Below are 19,247 nucleotides of genomic sequence, written 5' to 3'. Positions count from 1 at the left end.
AAGCACAGATGTTCAGGGGTGCCGTTCCCTCAAAAGGCACATTTTAGGTCCCCTGTCCTGGGGCTGTTAGTGCTCAGGTCACCCTGACACCAATCCCTTTGTTATGCTCACGGAGTCCAGGGGATACCAGTTCATAAAACTGTGAGGAGGTAAGTGCTGGGCACTAACGTAGAACACAGAGATGCATAGACAATCCAACGGCCTCATAAAGAATGTGCAAGGTGAGCGATTTGTAAAATTGGTCCATAGATCTCTATGCTGGGACCACTGTTATGTTTGAAACAGACATGGGACAAGGTCACCCAGAAGGATTCAGGTGGATCAAGCCATTTTGGTTCTGTTTACCTTATTACATGGCATCAGAACACCATGTGGGAAGAAATGGAAAAGTATCAAAGGAGTCTTTAGCTCATGGCCTTTATCATTGTTTCCCGTAGCTGCTGACAAACCACTATGAAAGGTGCTGGAAGTACTACTGCCTGCCGGGCGGGTGGGGGAACTTCGGAGCTGCCTCAGAGGAAGAACTTCATTTATCAAGAAAATTGTTCTGGGGCATTTTTGATGCCCTGTCTCAAAAGGTACTTTAATATTTTGTGAGCTTATTTGTGTGATAAAATAATTAAAGCCCTAAGTTCTTGATAAGAATTATCAAGACTTAGGTTTTTTTTCCCCTGAATTTATAGCAAATGTTAAAAATGAAATTCATTAAGACTTTTCATAATTGCTATGGTACCATGTCTTTGCGATCATAACTCTTTCTGAAATTAAAATGGCTAAGCAATTTAGGAAATTATGCACATGGTTGATAACGTTTCTGTTGTATTTGGTCTTATTTGGGCTCAAAATCCCCTTAGTTACCTCCCCAATCTTATAAAACCTGAAGAAATCATATCAAGTATGAAAATATACTATATTAAATCTCCTGGAGTAGTAATATTCCAGTGGTTTACTGACTGTCCACTTGCTGCTATGGGCATGTAAGCCCCTCCACTCAGACGGCCCTCATAGTCCCATATTTATAATGAATAATTCATATACTTTGAGAAGAGTGGATGGTCACAGAGAAAAGTAGACATCATGCTGGGTACAGTTGTGCTTACATTATTGATCACAATCATGTTGTCTTCCCCGATAGACTTGATGGTACTTCATGAGACTTTATGAGACTTCCCTGATAGCCAAAGTGTGCCTCCTAGTAGGGCAAAGTTCGTGTGACTTCATTTAATAGTGGCTTCTTGATAATTTTTCTTGCTGAATTATCTTTGGTAAACAGAGTCCTTTTAAAATAATATGTACAAGACATTTTTAGAAGAATTAACAACATTAAAGTTGAATGGTTAAAGTGAGATCTGATTTAAATGATTATTTTTGATTTTTTTTAAAAATCTGTAAATACAAATTTAATGAATCATGTAATTTATATACCAGAAAGTTCAGTGATGCACGATTCCTGTGTTTCCCTCCAGTTTGGCCAGAGTCCCGATGTCTTTGCACTGAAATGCCCTCCGCAGATGTCCTCACGTGTGGTCTCTATAATGTGCGGCCCAATAACTGACAATAACTGAGAAATACAGTCCTCATCGCCTGAAACGGGGTTTAGGTTGTAAAGACACGTTGCCCACTTTGTTATACACTCAGCATATTCAAAGCTGCATCGTTTCAGGTATCGAGGAATACAGATTTAGAGAAGCAAAGATGTTTTCTTAGGCTGCAGCTGCAGCGTGTTGCTGTCAGCGTCTCTCGTGTTTGCAGGGATTTCGGGCTGAATGGCCTGTTTTCTGGGGCAGAATCTGCTGGTGAGCCGAGTTAGCCCAGGGGATTCACATTTTCTCCTTCAGCACCTCGCCCTCCACAGTGATCGTGTGGACAACTTTGGCTGAATTGTGACACACGATTTATTTCATTCTTTTGGTTCTCCATCTCCTCTTAGAAATATGAACAAGAGCTTTTCAAACTGGCTCTGCCGTGCCTGAGTGCGGTGGCGGGCGCACTGCCCCCGGACTACATGGAGTCAAACCATGTGGGCATGATGGAGAAGCAGTCATCCATGGATTCGGAGGGGAACTTCAACCCCCAGCCTGTGGAAACCTCAAAGTACGGACTCTTTCTGTTGTGGCAGCTTTTTGTTGTAAATGATGTGTGAAGTCTGAACTGATAAGGTGCTGAAGTGAACTTTCCCTCGTCCTCCCCTGTGAACCAGTATCTTTATGAGGGGGCCCTCTTCCTGATTAAATGGTGGCAGTGATAACAATTATCTGAGTACCTGAAGTAGATGAGCTGTGCCTTCTAGGCCACTCCTAACAGAATCGGGGGCCTCTGTTTATAACCACTTGGGGCATCTGTAGTGCTGAGAATCAAGAAAGTCTATCCGTTACGTGGTTGGTTGAAAATTTACCCAAAATCTTTATTGAAATAGCAGCCAACCTCTGTGTAGGTCTCTGCCTCCCTACCCCCGGCATGAGCACAGCTCTGTCCTCTGGCCGAGGGTCCCACTGACATTCAGTGGATAAAGCACAGCAGGAGGTTGATGGGAATATGAAGTGAAGGCGTTTGTGGGAAAGTTAGTCTACAGTTAGAAGGCAGTGTGACCATCTTAGCACAGACATAATGTCACTCAACGCAGTGAAACTTCTTCCCTGGGCTTCATTGCATAAAATGTTCAACAAATAGGATGTTTGGGCACCTCGGGTGTTTGGCGTCTCGGCACTTGTGTTGTTGCTGTTACTGTCATTAAGTAGGAATGTAGTTTCCCACTTGCAAGGAGAGCTGCCTCTTCAGGCCACATTATCATTGAGTCTGTGGTCACTCAGCGAGATCAGTATTCACAAGGTCGTCCCTCGCTAGTCACTCTCCTGCCCTGTGAACTTGCTTTGGAGTTTAACTTTCCGCCTTCTGGGCAGCCCCGAGCTGATCACTCCCCTTCCTGGGTCACTTCGGCCCCAGTGTGTGCGGGCAGCTCAATGCGCCTGAAATGTGCGTGTTTGGTACTTGATGACAGTCCTGTGAGAAAAGACTCCACCCAGTATTGGGCTTATGTGACTGACCCTTGTACTTCTTCCAAAGTAAGTAAAGCAAACCACCTGTTCACATCCTACTTGGTAAGGTTCTGGTTTGCTAGCATACAGCAGAAGCCAGGGTTTTAAAATAACATCAGAACAATGTCATAGTTTTGATTAATTAAATCAAGTTAATTAATAAATGTTGGGCATATGTATTAATTTACCTAGGCTTGCTCTTTGGGGACTTGGAAACAGATTAGGTATAAACAGTAATCTCAATTTCTGTCTCTGTGACTTTTATGTATATTTTTCCAAAGTACGTGTGTATCCCATAATTCAGTCACTGACTGATAACAGCTGGGAAAGAACAGTCACCATCTCATTACACCAGGTTGTAGTTAGAATTCTATTTCAACATTAATTTCATTAATAAGTCATATTCACTAAAGAATGACATTATACATATACTTAATTTTTCATTCATAGATATACTTTATCTTCACGAGTTCATCAATTGCATGCACTCAGCATCTGTTCAAGAGATCAGATATTTATTTAAACATAAAAGGAGTCAAGAATAAATGTTATAAAATCCTAAAGTGTGTGTTAGTTATGTTTCCCTATATTCTATAATAGTAACAATTAGAACAGTTGGATAGACCATTAATAATTAAAGTCATTAGCACATCACTCGTTGTATGAAATTGATTTAAAATTTAGTACACTTAAATAATGTCACTGGTCAGATTTCAGCAGTCTTCTACCCATGTAGAGTTGTTGCAGAAGAGACTTAAGTCAAAAAAGAATAACTTCAAAAAAATGAATATGGGAGAGATGTGTGCCTTTAAGCTTGTTACATCTAACCATATCTTGATTCAGGTTTTTAAAAAAAATTTGGTATGGTCTATTGTCCTCATCTTTGAATACATTTTAATTACTTTTATTTATAAATATTATACATAAATATTATATTTAACTCATGCTAAGACATCATAAAGTATGAATATATTCATCATAAAGTATGGATTAATATATAGAACATTCTCTGCTTCTCTTTTATGACATTGTTCCTATCATATGGAAAAGTAATACCTTGTTAGAACAAATTTTTTAGCAGCTATGCATTGAATGGGATTTAAGCATTCAGGGGCTGTGAGTAAATTATTAATGTGAGTCCCTGCGATCCTGTGAGCACCAAGCCTTTTCTCTGTTTCTCCCACAGTATTACGATTCCTGAGAAGCTGGAATACTTCATTAACAAATATGCTGAGCACTCCCACGACAGGTGGTCCATGGACAAGGTAAGGTCAGAGGCCTCCTCGAGCGGCACCAGGCCCCCTGGTTCTGACCACACAGTTTTCTCCGTTAAATGGAGAGCTTTATCTAGATTAGGAAAGAACATTTAAATGACTTGCTAATATAATATTAGCTAGCTCTGCCACCAATACACATATGATACACTTTATGAAGAAGAATATTGGTGTTCAGCCCTGGCTGGTTTGGCTCAGTGGATAGAGCACCGGCCCACCAACTGAAGGGTCCAGGTTCCATTCTGGTCAAGGGCACGTACCTTGGTTGCAGGTTCCTGGCCCTGGTCGAGGTGTTCCAGGGATTCCTCAACATAATGTTGATTGGGATGGCAAATTTTATATTCAATTATGCTGGATAAAATTCAAACCTTAATCCTTATCTTGGTGCATTTTAGGTTTATTTCATCATGTGCACACTTAAACACCTGCACACATACACTCTCTAAAATTAATACATGCAAAACGATTTTGATGTTTGTTTTTTTAGTTGGCCAATGGATGGATTTATGGAGAAACTTATTCAGACTCATCTAAAGTTCAACCATTAATGAAGCCATATAAACTATTATCTGAAAAGGTGAGGGTTTTTTAGGTTATATAGTTTTAATTTTTTTTCAAAAACTTTTGTTATGTAATTTCCTATTAAAATCTCTTATTTACTTTATATATACTATCTTTAACTTTTATTCCAAGGCTTCTTTTGTATCTTTTATCTTTTGTTCCCCCCCCCCATTCCCATTTTCTGTCATTGTTTAATTGGTTATTTTCTTCTCTACTTAATATTTTTCTGTTCCTTTTTGATTTTTATTCCTCTCGTGCATTTTTAAGAACTTTAGAAAATATTCTTATCATTCCTGAGAGTGTCTTGCTGAGGGATAATGGAGTCATCTCTTAGTGTTGTTATTTGTAAGTTCTCATGTACTTAGTTTCTTTGGGTAATCAGCTTCTTGAGAGTGAGGTGGAAGTGTTTCTAGCTCTTCTAGGTAGTGAGTTGGTGGAGGAGGTGATGGAGACAAAGGGGCTTAGGGAGGACAGTTAGGTCTCTTGATTACGATGGGAGGAGAGCCTTCGTGCGCCTGTCATCTAATCTGCGCTTTGCTGACTGTGTTTCTCCTTTCAGTTCCGTCTAAAGCAGCGATTCTCAACCTGTGGGTCGCGACCCCTTTGGCGGTCAAACGACCCTTTCACAGGGGTCGCCTAAGACCATCCTGCATATCAGATATTTACATGATGATTCATAATAGTAGCAACATTACAGTCATGAAGTAGCAACGAAAATAATTTTATGATTGGGTCACAACATGAGGAACTGTATTTAAAGGGCCAGAAGGTTGAGAACCACTGTCTAAAGTGTCAGGAGCTGGGTCGAGGAGGGAAACCAGCCCCTGGGCTGAGATGAGCAGGGTCCCATTAGCATTTGTCAGACCAGGGCCTGCTCACACTCTCATTTTTACTTTCCTTTTTATTTTTGAATGAACATGTCAATCGTGGTTTTTTTTAAATCTTTCTTGACTCTTTTTCTTTTAGTCTTTGTTGTTGAAAGTATTGCATAGGTCCTCCTTTTTCCCCCATGAACCTCTTCCAGCCCACTCGTCCTTTTCTCCCACCCCCAGGCCCTCACCACGCATGCCATTGTCGTGTCCATGGGTTCAATCGTTTTGTTTGTTTTTTTAAATGAAGTCAGTCTATTACAGAGCAAAGCATTAAATATTTTTATTTTTATTTGGATTCTTAATTTCCCCCCACACCTATTGTATTTGTTCCCGTTTTGCTTTTTTTACTTCAAAATAAGATATGTGCGGTGTGCATAGGAATTTGTTCATAGTTTTTTTTTCTTAAACTATAGTCCGGCCCTCCAACGGTCTGAGGGACAGTGAACTGGCCCCCTGTTTAAAAAGTTTGAGGACCCCTGGTTTATGCTGTTGTAAGATAATTCTAATCTTTTATTTACTTATAAAAGTAAATAAAAACAAAAAAAGTTTCAAAACAAATAATTTGAAAATTCTGAAGATTAACGTAAAGTTTAGAGGGAAAAACACATTTGTTCCTTTTTATAATTTTCGGTGATGTCTTGGTTAAAGTGCTAGAGAGGTTAGCCAGGCCTCCCTTACCTGGCCAGGCTGCGGCGCATCTCTCAGACCAGCCAGGTGAGAGCACCGCCCGGAAGCCATGGTTTATGCTGTTGTAAGATAATTCAAATCTTTTATTTACTTATTGGGCGTTTCAAAACAAATGATTTGAGAATTCTGAAGATTAGCATAAAGTTTAGAGGGAAAAACACATTTGTTCCTTTTTTAAATTTTCGGTGACGTCTTGGTTAAAGTGGTAGAGGGGTTAGCCAGGCCTCCCTTACCTGGCCAGGCTATGAAGGGGTCCCCAGGGGTACGGTCTTGAAGTTGCACCAATGAAAGTGGTAGTGTGTTCACTACCTGCAAGTGGGTTGTCTAGAACTTTCTCCTCTCCAGTAAGAGCTGAAGGCTGGTCCTTAGGGAGAAGCGGGAGGCCAGGCAGAAGTGATCCCGACCTCGAGCCCACGTGGCTGTGCCATCCAGGGGAGCTTGAGCACCTGCCACTTGCAAAGGTCCGCTGCGCACCCAGGCAGTCAGGGCCCGAGTTCCGAGAGCTCGTCACTAATGGGCACATCCAGGAAGCCCCGTCCCCTCAGCAAGCTGCTAGATGTGCAGCTACGTGCTCCAGGACAGCGGTCGCCAACCTTTGGGACCTCACAGACTACCAGTTGGCGACCACTGCTCCAGGAGGCATGGCCTAGACCTGGAGAACCTGGGTTCAAGGTCGGACCAAACACCAACTCTCAGCTCTGGTCCTTTCGTTTTCCTGAAGCTAAGTCTGTGATGGTCCCTGTCCAGGCTGCTCAGGCCACTGTATCTGGGTACACAGACTATTGTGTTTATATTGCCATTTATAGAGATGTTTTTGGAAAAAAAAACACGTGAAACACGTATTTGAAATACATTTTTAAATAGATTAAGTTCTGATTTGGGCATATTTTACCTAAAGTTTTCTTAAGTAGGTATCATATAAATGGAAACTGTAAAAGCATATTTTACCTTTTCATGGTGTGTGCACACGTTTCAAACTACATTTTGTTTTCATGTGTTTTAACACATACTGAGCACAGACTGAGTACGAGGCAGTAGGAGTGCAGAGAATTGAATGCAGCCAGGAGCCCTTTGTTAGTGATGGCCTGCAACAGCCTTCGTTTGGTTTCACAAGCCCAGATATGCGCTTTATTGTAGCTTTCATTTTGTTTCATGTTTATCCATGTCTAACAAGACATGCGTACATCATGAAGTATGTTTAATATATAGTTATATAATAATGCAACTATACTGTGGAATATGTGAAGGTATCATTTTAGATTTAGAGGATGACACACTGTCGCCTAATATGCCATTGGAGGAATGTGCTCAGAGCACAGGACAGCGGAACCTTTTTACCGTTGATAAGAAGATATGTTTCATTTTATAAATGCCAAACTTTAAAAATTAAGGAAACTTTCTGGTTATAGGAAACCTTTGTAAATCATTGAATACTAGTATATGTCCCCCAAAAATGTATACACACTTCAACAGCGGATAGCTCAATTGATGTTTCTTGCTTTTCAGGTTTAACCCATTGGAATTAAAATTATTCAAAGTATGTATACATTTTTGGGGACACCCTGTATATGTTATACTTTTAAAAGTAAAAAGCTGGTTATATTTTATCTTAACATTTAGCTCATAAAGACATTTGTAAATATTGACCTCTTTGATTAATTATTGTTATATGAGAAAGAGTAAAGTTCATTGCAGCCAAGTAGAATTTGTAAGAAACTCAAGAACACAAAGATCCTTTGATTAAGGGAACATTCTGGAATCTTAGAATCATTGCACAATTGAATGCTGATTATTAGCTTTTGGAGTTGGCAACCCTGAAGATGTCGGGGATTAGTATGCAGTCACAAGTAATTGTCAGGCACCCAAATAGAATTTAATTTGCTAGATATGTTTGTGGGATCTGTTTGTGTAGATACTTGCCAGTTTTGTCTGAGGAAGTGTGTCTGGAAGTCCGTTTGCCTTATATTTCGGTAGTACCTTGCAAGTCTCTCTCCGCAGGGCGTTTTAATGAGATACTACTTTTCACACAAATTGTTTAGGTTTCTGTGGATGCTGCTCATGGGTACAGCCCCCGGGCCATTGACATGAGCAATGTCACACTGTCCAGGGACCTGCATGTAAGTATTGGCTACTATTTAAAATATTCTGCAAATCTTGTGGGTTGTTGTTTTGTGTGTGTGTGTGTGTGTGTGTGTGTGTGTGTGTGTATGTGTGTGTTATGTATCTTTATTGTTGAAAGTATTACAGATACCCCCTTTCCCCTCCCACTGACCCCTTTCCCACTCCCTCCCCAGGGCTTCCCTGCACTATTGTCTGTGTCCATGGGCTATGCACATGTGCATATACATTCTTTGGTTAATCTCTTTCTGTCCCCCCTTCTCCCTTCCCTCTGAGATTCCTCAGTTGGTCTATTCTATGCTTCCATGTCTTAGTGTAACTGAATCAAACTTACACCTATTTTTGTCAAATTGGCAAAAAATATACATTTTTTGGTGTGCCACACATTTTAGCAATTAATTTATGTGTGTGCCCTGAAATGAAAATCTAGACTACTTGTCTGATGTTCTCTGCCGTTGGTGTTTAATAAGGTTTAGGTTATCTTCCGAAGATTTGGAAATTAAAAGAAAAAGTGGTAAATACTTTTTTTGTTGTTGAAGTTCATAGCTAATATGAAGTTCCATGATTGAATTAATCAAACACGTGTCCTTAAACATTAAAACTAACAATGACCATTCCCTTCAAATCTCCTCCACTGTTTGTCATTTCCCCATCATTCCCGTCCTCTGGGAGTCAGGCTCCAAGGAAGACAGCTGTGTTTGGTTATTTTCTGGAAGTACTTTATCACCAACACACTTTGTCTTATTAATGTAAAGCATGTTTTCATATTACACATTGGAAAACAAAGTTACCCTTTTCTACTTATTCCAACATAACTGAGTTGCTAAATATTTTGTTCACTTAAGGCTATGGCAGAAATGATGGCTGAAAACTACCATAATATATGGGCAAAGAAGAAGAAAATGGAACTGGAGTCCAAAGGTAATATTTTTTAAAAATCCTCACTGAAATGCAGAGTCCCACTGCTGGGGTGAAATAGATGCTTTAGCACATGAGCCATTACACCTTCAAATTATTGGGATGTTCAGCTGGGAGGAAGCCCAGCCTCTTCTCCCTCCCGTGGCTGCAGGTGCTGTGGGCACTACTGTCAGGAAAGCCTGGTGCTCACGGTGTCATTGCCTCCCGAGGCCCGTGGCCGTCTTCCTTGGAACACTCTGGCGCTGGGGGGAAGAGCCCGCGTGAGCCCTTTATCCTCGTGCAAGGAGAGGGCACAGGAGCTCTGTGCTGTGGCCCTGTGACATAGGCAGCGTGTCTCATTCCAGATGACTTCCCGCTGCTACTCTGTGTTCTTGTCTGGACATTCTCTTAGGAGGCGGGAACCACCCCCTGCTGGTGCCTTACGATACGCTGACCGCCAAAGAGAAAGCCAAGGACCGGGAGAAAGCACAGGACATCCTCAAGTTCTTGCAGATCAACGGCTACGCTGTGTCCAGGTACAAGCCCACATGTCCCAGTCAGTCCCCTTGTAAGACTAGTTATACATCCCTGTCAGGTTCATTAAGGCCAAGAATGCAGTCGGCGACCTGTTTAAACCTCAGCGCTATTTCCTGCCCTCAAACGCACCTATCAGAACCATCAATGCCCGTCGCTGTTTGCCAGAGTCCTTAGAACTTGTTACTCCCCATCCATTATCCAGGCAGAAATGACGCTCTGCTTTTCTAAAGGCAGCACAGTAATAGAGTTTATTGCATAGTAATAAAGTTATTAGCTACAGTTTTACATCAAAGTATTCAAAATAGTCCTTATAAACTAAATCTCACTTTTGCCTTTAGCTACAGAATATTAAATAATCGTCTAAATTAGTATATGTAACATAACATTTTCTTAACTATCTATTTACCTCCTAATAGTCTTGTGGATGTTGCTTTCCATTTTCATTCCGCTCTTCTAGAGGGTTCAAGGACCTGGAGTTGGACGCGCCTACGATTGAGAAGCGATTTGCCTACAGCTTCCTCCAGCAGCTCATCCGCTACGTGGACGAAGCCCATCAGTATATCTTGGAGTTTGGTAGGTGCCTCGGTCCTGCCACCGACAGCCAACAGTCCCTTACATGGACCCAGCCATTTGCGTGACATGCGTGGGAGAGATTTCATGCAAAAGTGACAGCAAAAATGAACTTAGCAAGTCTTAAAACGCCATTGTTTTCTTTTACTTATTCACGGGAAGAACATTGTTGTGATATTACAAAATATTGTTTAAAGTTTCTAAAAACTACCCTGAATGTGTCTAAGATTTGATAGTGTATCTCTCAGGTGGTTTTGACTTCTGTTTGCAAAAGAACTTTCTCAGGCAAGTTAGTTTGATTCTTAAAAATATGGAGGCTCTGCCTACGAATTTTACTAAAACCTCGTATCCAACTTCGAATTGCTCCCTCTGCACCATGTGCTGCACATCACGGTGGTCCTTCGTGTATCATTCCCTCTTCTGTGTGCACGAAGCCCCCTCTGCATGCTCGAAGGAGGGAGGAAAAGGCCACCTCTGAGCTAAATGCCTTCGGTCAATCGATTCTGAACCTCGAGATCATTTTCTGGGCCCTGGGGAGACCTGGGTGTTTTTGCTTTGCTTATGGAAGTCGCTCAGCTCAGAGGCACTCTCTCAGCCCAGCTGTGGGACCTGCTGCTGAGATGGGCAGTCGTCCTTGTTCTGTTCCCATTCTTCTCTCCAGGCCCCTGAGCCCCTGGCGCTGCGCTGGGTACCTGTGCTCACAGACACGTAGCTGGGCTCTGCTCAGTCGCTTTTTAATTGAATTTGGCTGTTTGTTTAAATTCCTTTTTATTTCTTATTACACTGCCAAAGTTAGCCTGTGTGTTTCTGGTTGGCTTTTCACGTCCAGTCGATGGGGTAGCACATTCCTCAGTGCTGGGAACTCTGCGTGCGGGTGGGGATTGGAATGCTGGACGTGCCCATGTTCCTGAACACTCTCTCCCGTCTGCAGATGGCGGCAGCAGAGGCAAAGGACAGCGCTTCCCTTACGAGCAAGAAATCAAGTTCTTTGCCAAAGTACAGTATACCGTCCGTCTTGTTTTCGCTTCCGTGTGTTTGCTTACAGAGGACACCGTTAGCTTTTCGCCTCTTTTCAGAACGCACCTGCCTTTAAGTGTGACTTCTCAAGCCCACAGATCGTGGCACCCACAGCTGCATGCACCGTGTGGGCGATGGGCTCCCGCAGCTCGCTCTGCCTCCCTGCCTGAGTTCTCAGAGTTCTCCTTTTCCGGCTTCATCATACAACATAGAAGAAAATACCCATTTCTTAGTATTGGAATGTTGTTATGATTGAACATTTTTAGTTGAGCGTTTCTTTCAGAAAGATGAAAAACACCAGCTGATTTGTAACCCGGGAACATGAATAGGACAGTCACAATAGGACCTTTATGGTGGGGCCTTAGTCTGCTGGCTTACAGATGGGGAGGCTGAGGCTCGGAGACCACCTGTTGGTCAGATACCAAGTGTTCATTCCATGTAACACAATTTTTCAAGAATCTGCTTTTTGCCCAGAGCATTGATGACTTTAGCCACTGGGGAAGGTGCAGAGTTTATTATCAAGTTTCCATGTTAGTTCATTGACTTTCTCTGTGTTTGCACTGTGCCTGGCCTGTCAGGCGTCAGACCTTGTCCTGGCACGTCTCTGTCACGGACACGGAATGCCCTGGACACTTTCCCGTGGACAGGATGTTGCAATTAACCCAAAGACCTAATCACGTCTGCCAATTTCCTTTCAAAGTACTCGCATTAGAAATTGTTTGCAAAATGGCACATTCTTCCGATTGACTTACATTTGGCTCCCGCCTTATTTTTAGAATTGTGCCTTTTACTGCCAGGGAGATTTCTCTGGTCTTTTCTTCTGCTCAAGGTCTGCATGAGGCATCCGAAGTTTATTCTGAGCTGCACACTGCCAGTCATCTCTTTCACTCTGACGCAATCCGCTGGGTAGTCAGGGGTGGGGATGCTGAATTCATGGCCTGCACCCTGTTTAAAGACATCCTTGTATTGCATCGCTCGCGTCCTCAGCACCCTAGTGATTTTGTTTGCCGGTGCCTAGTGTGGCTTAATGTCTACTAAACCTATGACTCATTCATTCACATATTTGTTGAGCACCTATCACATGCCAATCACTAAGTTCGGGCAATGTCTCAACTTTCTAGGAAGATCACCAGACATCCATGTTCCTATCCTGTATACATATTCTGCACCACCGTGTAGGGGACAATGTAGTGAGAGAGACTTGAGTCTCAGTGCTGGGAATGCCATTTAGTCTTACTTTTTTCATTTATTTGTCCAACAAACATTGGTCTGCTGGTTGTTACATGCCCAGCAGAGCCCTCAGCATTGGTGCTTCGTGGTAAATGACCCTGCGAGGTGGTGGTCACAGGGTCCAGGAAAGGACTGAGGGGGAACAAACTCAGAAGAGTTCCTTGTTCTCTGTGTCCCAGAGACTCTGCGGGAGAGAGACTAATCCCAGATCACAGAGAGAGTGTAAAACTGCAGAGGGTGTTGCAAGAGCCGGGAATAGGGAGGCCTTGTCCAGTTGAGGAGTGAGCAAGGGCGTTCTCTGTGTCCCAGAGACTCTGCGGGAGAGAGACTATCCCAGATCACAGAGAGAGTGTAAAACGGCAGAGGGTATTGCAAGAGCCGGGAATAGGGAGGCCTTGTCTAGTTGAGGAGTGAGCAAGGGTGTCCTGTGGAAGAGCCCAGAGGAGGCCTGCAGGAGGGAGTGGACTGTCGCGGGTGAGGGAGGAGCATTGCAGACAGAGGGCGTGGCTAAGTGGGCAGGGCGGGAGGAGGTCACCCAAGGCCCCCAGGGCTGGCGCAGGAAGTGGGAGGCGACTCTGAGGGGACCACGCCTTGTCTACACCTCAGTTTGCACCAGCAGAGAAGGGATGGCACTGCCACACAGAGTCTCACCGGTGGGTTGCATGCAGATGTCACTGCCGTCCTCACACGTGGCAGAGGCCCCATAAGTGGCAGTCATTGATTGCGACCAAACTGCATTTATGGATTATTAAGAATATTTCATTTTGATAAAATACTAAAAATCATTCCAAACAGCTGACAATTTAGTGTATCCCTCATAAGTCCCAGCCTCCCCCTCCCCCCCCACACACACATACACACACACAGGAACTGGCAGGAGCAGGGTGAGGTGAGAGCCACTCCCTGCCAGGGGGCTGGTGCGGCTGCGGGGATTGGGACCTGTTGCATGTGGACATGGTCTGCCTGCTCCAGCCTCAGAGCTCACTCACCCCCCCCCCAAACTCCTATGTACACCTGTCTTCTTTTCCTTCCTTTCAGGTTGTCCTGCCTCTAATTGATCAGTATTTCAAAAACCATCGTTTATACTTCCTGTCTGCAGCGAGCAGACCGCTGTGCTCTGGAGGACATGCGTCAAACAAGGAGAAGGAAATGGTGACGAGGTAAACAGCTGTGCACGCAGACTGTTGGGGGGCGGGGCGGAGCGGGGCGCGCCCTGGGGAAGGAGCGCTGGCCTGAGCAGCTGTGTCCAGTGCCTCTGCCCGGCCGTCCACCTGCTCTCAGACCCCGGGGATGACGGTTTCTGCAGGTTAATCCATGTGATCTAGACAGTGAGGTTTTCTGTATTCGCTGCTGAATGGAAGGACTAAAATACCCACACAATTCACAGGTGGACGCTGGAGAGCACCCCTGTATTAGGAGGTTGGAAAGATGGTGCTTTTAAGATTAATTTATTAAAATTCGTTCCAATCTCATATTTTTACCAACCTTAATTTTTTAGGAGGGCAAAATCCCATTTACAAAAGTTATAATTTTAAATGTTAAAAAAAAATAATGTCAACTCTTGGAAGAAAGTGAAGTCAGTGCAGCCTTTCCGAGCATTCCCCTTGCCCTGCTCTAGCTGGCATGGTAGCAACGCTTTCTCATTTTCGTTTAAATCTAAGTATTCGTCATAGATTTACTGGTGGTTGCCCTGGGGTTTCCAGCGTGGACCCAGAATTCTCCCAGAACTTGTACATGAGAAGCTTGACTGAGGGAGCCTTTTCCTCGTGGCTGCGCTGTCTGGCCAGGGTCCAGCTCTAGCTGCAGCGGAAACACTTTCCTGGACATGCCTCACCCGTACGAAGCAGGCACGGGCTTTCCTTGGACTCGGCATTAATGATATGCTGGATGGCAGTGCCGTGCGGGCTGTCGGATAGAGGAGATGGGACTGGGTGCACAGGGTGAAGAATTAGACTTCTGCATTAGTGACATTGGGAATGGGGACTTGAATGGAATTTTAAACTCATCTCTTTACTCAGATACATTATCTATTTTCCAGCCAGTAGGTAGCCAGTCGTGTGATAGAGGATTGCAATAGCATTAAAATGTCCCCAAACTCAGTCAAATAAAAATCTACCCGCAATGTTGATAAATCTGATGTACAATGAATACGTCCCAAGGGGCATCCACTCACCTCACAGGCCTGTCTCAGCTCCTGGGCCCAGGTCCCCCTGGACAGTGAGTGCTCACAGGGAGCCAAGTTCCCACTGACCCGTGCCCCCAGGGCCGCTGCAGAGTGTCCTTGTCCTCCCTGGGCCCAGTCAGCCTTTGTCACACACAGTGTGTTCCCGAGGGCATCGGTCATACAGATGCTGCTCAGTTACATAAATCAGGAGACAAAGCAATCAGAGGACATAGGAACAATGCAGAGACTTGTACACATGCCGCTTCTCCCCCTCGCCTGCTCTGTCCGCTGCCTCCCTGCCATTGTCAGTCTTACTCCCAGAACTGCTCACGGACCACAGGGCCCTCGTCCTTGCTGACCTACCGTCACCAAGTGAACCAGAGCAGCTTCACCGTCTGGTACCAGGGCAGGTTCAGGGAATGTGGATTCACCGTGGAATGTTGTCATTGGCATTAACTGTTGTCATTGACATCTTCCATATTTTGAATTTTCATGAATGCTTTCACTTAATTGGTCAGCACTAAGAAGCCACTGAAGCCTCTTCCAGGGGAGAATGACCACCCGGTGCTTCTGGCAGGAGCAGGGGAGCGGAAGGGCGGGCTGGGCCACGCAGGCGGTGGAGGCCCCGTAACACAAGTGCCACTGCCAGTGCGGGGCCCCTCGGGCTCCTTCTGCAGAGACTCTTGAATGCCTGCCCGGGACGCGGTGCTGTCCTGGCCCTGGATATGGTGCTGCCCTAACCCAGGGATATGCAAGGACACAGTCCTTAATTGTAATGAACTCAGAAGTACGGCTGAATGACACAGACACGTGGAGCTCACCATGTAATAAGGGTGATGCATGGAGGTGGGACACGTATGAAGTGCTGGGGTGTAGAGGGCACTGTGTGAATGGGAAGAGGGGCTGGGTGTGAGAGACACAGAGAGAGACAGCCAACCAGGCAAGTCGAGAGGCAGGCCAGCGCGGTGCTGAGGTGCCAGGCTGGGCAGTCAACACTGTTGTGTCACTGGCACCCTGGAGGAGTTTCAGAAGGGCCAGTTTCAGGAAGAGGTTAAGTTTGGTTTGGTATTTATTGGCTATTAGCAGCTTGTTCATCTGGAGATCCAGCCAAAGTTGGAAATATGTGTTTGGTGGAGAAATGCTTGAATCCGAGTGTCACAGGTTCCACAGCCAGTGAGGCCACATGGAGATGGAGAAGGTCGGTGTGCTGGTCGGTCCTGAGGCCCTCAAGGCGCTCAGTGGGGAGCAGTGGCAGGGCAGCAAGGGGTGCTGGAGCCAGCGAGTGAGTAGCAATGCTGAGGAAGAACCTACATAAATTCTCCAGTGTTAGTCATGAGGGGAGAGAGAGAGGACCAAGTATTATGGAAATACTAGAGGCCCAGTGCACGAAATTCGTGCACTCAGAGAGGGTCCTTCAGCCCAACCTGCACCCTCTCACAGTCCAGGGGCCCTCGGGGATGTCTGACTGATGGCTTAGGCCCGCTCCATCAGTCGGACATCCTTAGCGCTGCCTCAGAGGCAGGAGAGGCTCCCACCACTGCTGCTGCGTTTGCCAGCCATGAGCCTTGGAGAGGCTCCCACCACTGCTGCTGCACTTGCCAGCCAAGAGCCTGGGTTGAGCAGCGCTCCCCCTGTGGGAACGCACTGACCACCAGGGGCAGCTCCTGCGTTGAGTGTCTGCCCCCTGGTCGTCAGTGTGCGTCGTAGCGACTGGTTGTTCTGCCGTTCGGTTGATTTGCATATTAGCCTTTTATTATATAGGATTTTTAGAGAAAGGGTAGGCCAGAGCTCATAACAAACAAACGTACACCCTGAAAGTGACAGCACAGGAGGGCCAGCTTTCTATATGTCACTGATGCTCACAGGGGGCACATCAGGTACTGTTAGGAGCAGCCGATGGAAGAGGTCACTTTTCTCTGACGGGGTCTCAGACTTAAGTGTCACCTAACGGCATAGGATACAGAGCAGTTCTGTTTAACATCACAGCAAAGTATCCCAGGTCTGGCTTACTCAGGAAAAACACAGCCCTTGCGCTGCGAATTCAGCATGTCTCAGGAAGTTTCCCCAGGACTCCAGAGAGCACCCCCTAGTGAGAGGTAAACGGTATCGCGAGATACATCCAGAATGTGTGCAGTTCTGAGATGTGGTCGCTCCCCTTCAGCTGAGGCAGATCCTGGTGCGGTCAGTCCTCACGTGGAGCTCTGTGGTGAGGCATCTGGAGAGGCTGCTCTTGTTCTGTTTTGTTGTCCAGTTAACAGCGCAGGGGCTGATGCCATGAAATCGGGTGTCTGCCCGAGTAGATGGCTGAGACTTCCCCCCATGTGATGACTTTCACTTATAAATGAGTCCACTTTGTAACTGCAGTGAGATGTGAGGCCACACTCTCTTAGGGGAGGTCAGCATCACAGGTGTGATTTTCTCGGCCTTTCTGTCAGCCTGTCACGAGCAGCTAGTTGCCCTGTTTATTCCCTGGCGGAGTCGGTGCCCCATGCTGCCACGCTGGTCCTGGGAGAGCTGTGCCGGGAGGAGGGCAGGCAGGACCAGCGCTGACCGTGCTTGGGAAGTCGGGCTGGATGTGGGTGGTGCCGTCACATCCCTGTCCAAGGTGACAGCGTCAGGACTGTGTCTCCGCAGAGTGCAGAGGGGAATGTGAGGGCAACGTCCGTCACATGGGAAGACAGATGCAGACAGAATTCAGGAACGGCCTTTGGGAAATGCTTGGTTGGGAGGGACAGGAGTGTTATGTGTAAGGGCTCAAGGTTGGGGAGAGGCAAAGTCCAAGTGATGAAACACACTCAAACTTAACGTAACGTTTTATGCCCAAAGCACCACATTTCTGTTGTTAAATAATTTACAGCCACCAATTCTAGAATTTCAATAGTACATTTGGACAGATAAATCTTTTCCTTGTGGTTTTTCTTTAGTTATATTTTTGCGGGTTTCATATAGATTGCTTTTATATTAATTAGCTTTGCTTTTAATTTTTTTTGTTTCTTATAATATGTGCTTTTTTAACCATGTTTGTTAAAGATATGCACTCAGAAACTTTCTTTAATACCTTTACTCCATATTCTGCTTGGAGAATCAGTACTTTCTGCGTGACATCATGTTGCTTTTTCTGGCTCATAGATCAGCTGTTTATTTTTCTTTTTTCTTCTTCTTTTTTTTTTTTTTGATTTTATTTTCATTTCTCACTGTCTCTTCTACCTCCCCCCTCTCCCCCTTTCTCTTTGGTTTTCTTTTGTCTTCAGCCTGTTCTGCAAACTCGGAGTTCTTGTCAGGCATAGGATCTCACTGTTTGGTAAGGAGACCCCTGGACAAGCACCCGCATGGCCTCACTGGGTCCTTCGCGTCAGCACTGTGTGGTGTGCGGTGTTGCATGCGCGCACGTGGGCATGGCTGCATGTGCTCGTCCTGGGCCTGGCCCCGGGCCTGCAGGTCCTTCCTCAGGAGCCTGCCCTGTGGTGAAATGGGAGACCAGCTTTTTATACTCGTCCACTGTTCACGTGAAAACCCAAAGGTTGTACCATTACCGAGCAAGGGACTGGGGACGGCGGTGCGTGCCATGTTTATGTCAGAGGGAGCAGCTTAACAGGGACCTTGAATGCGTGTTTGCTGATCTCGGATCGATTCAGTAATGAGCTGTTATAGGTGAAAAAATTTTCCCTGCACTTACGTTTAATGCTCTGGACTACCCATGTGCATGCCGACTGCATTTCAGACATGGAGCCTCAGAGTAGACAGTGAGGCCAAGGATTCACTTAGCCAAAGTGACTTTTCTAGAACCACTCAGCCCATAGTCAGTTTCTGTTGGTTTCTGAGTTCACCGAGCTGAAGTCCACACTCTGGCACCTGCCTCCCCTGCGTGCAGGGCGGCCACTCCCTCCCCCATGTCCTCGCTGAGGGGACTCCGCGCGGCTGGCGAGCTGAGTGGGACCTTCCCTCCATCTGCTGTGGTCAGCTGGCCAAGTACACGCGAGCTCCATATGTGAGCTCTCAAGGCAGAGTTAGGGTGACCTCAGTAACAAGACATTCAGTGCCCTGAAAAAGGTGCTATCAGCTTAACTCCATTTACAGGGAAAACTAAGGGTTCTATCAAGGGCACAGTGAATAACTGAGGAATAGGTATATATGTGTGTGTGTGTGTGTGTGTGTGTGTGTGTGTGTGTACATATATAAATACACACAAATAACTTGTAAGTTCTAAACATTAAATTTTTTGAGAAATTACAGTTTCTGAACATAATTACTTGACATATTTGGTTTCTATTATCATTGCATCCAA

General features: G+C 45.2%; 1 protein-coding gene across 1 annotated transcript in view; it reads left to right on the top strand.

Annotated features, from left to right (window-relative positions):
- The window catches only part of RYR2 (ryanodine receptor 2 (cardiac)), a 176,751-nt gene that overhangs the window by 86,709 nt on the left and 70,795 nt on the right, over window positions 1-19,247 (top strand). The window contains exons 49-60 of the mRNA XM_014529274.1: window positions 438-578; window positions 1,931-2,094; window positions 4,222-4,300; window positions 4,797-4,886; window positions 6,406-6,456; window positions 8,469-8,546; window positions 9,393-9,468; window positions 9,857-9,980; window positions 10,439-10,554; window positions 11,483-11,547; window positions 13,837-13,958; window positions 18,214-18,263. Coding sequence (XP_014384760.1) covers window positions 438-578; window positions 1,931-2,094; window positions 4,222-4,300; window positions 4,797-4,886; window positions 6,406-6,456; window positions 8,469-8,546; window positions 9,393-9,468; window positions 9,857-9,980; window positions 10,439-10,554; window positions 11,483-11,547; window positions 13,837-13,958; window positions 18,214-18,263 — 1,156 coding nt within the window. The remainder of the gene's footprint in view (window positions 1-437; window positions 579-1,930; window positions 2,095-4,221; window positions 4,301-4,796; window positions 4,887-6,405; window positions 6,457-8,468; window positions 8,547-9,392; window positions 9,469-9,856; window positions 9,981-10,438; window positions 10,555-11,482; window positions 11,548-13,836; window positions 13,959-18,213; window positions 18,264-19,247) is intronic.

Source organism: Myotis brandtii, unplaced genomic scaffold (assembly GCF_000412655.1).
Source record: "Myotis brandtii unplaced genomic scaffold, ASM41265v1 scaffold679, whole genome shotgun sequence".
Classification (NCBI taxonomy): domain Eukaryota; kingdom Metazoa; phylum Chordata; class Mammalia; order Chiroptera; family Vespertilionidae; genus Myotis; species Myotis brandtii.
This window is presented reverse-complemented; position numbering and strand designations above follow the sequence as displayed.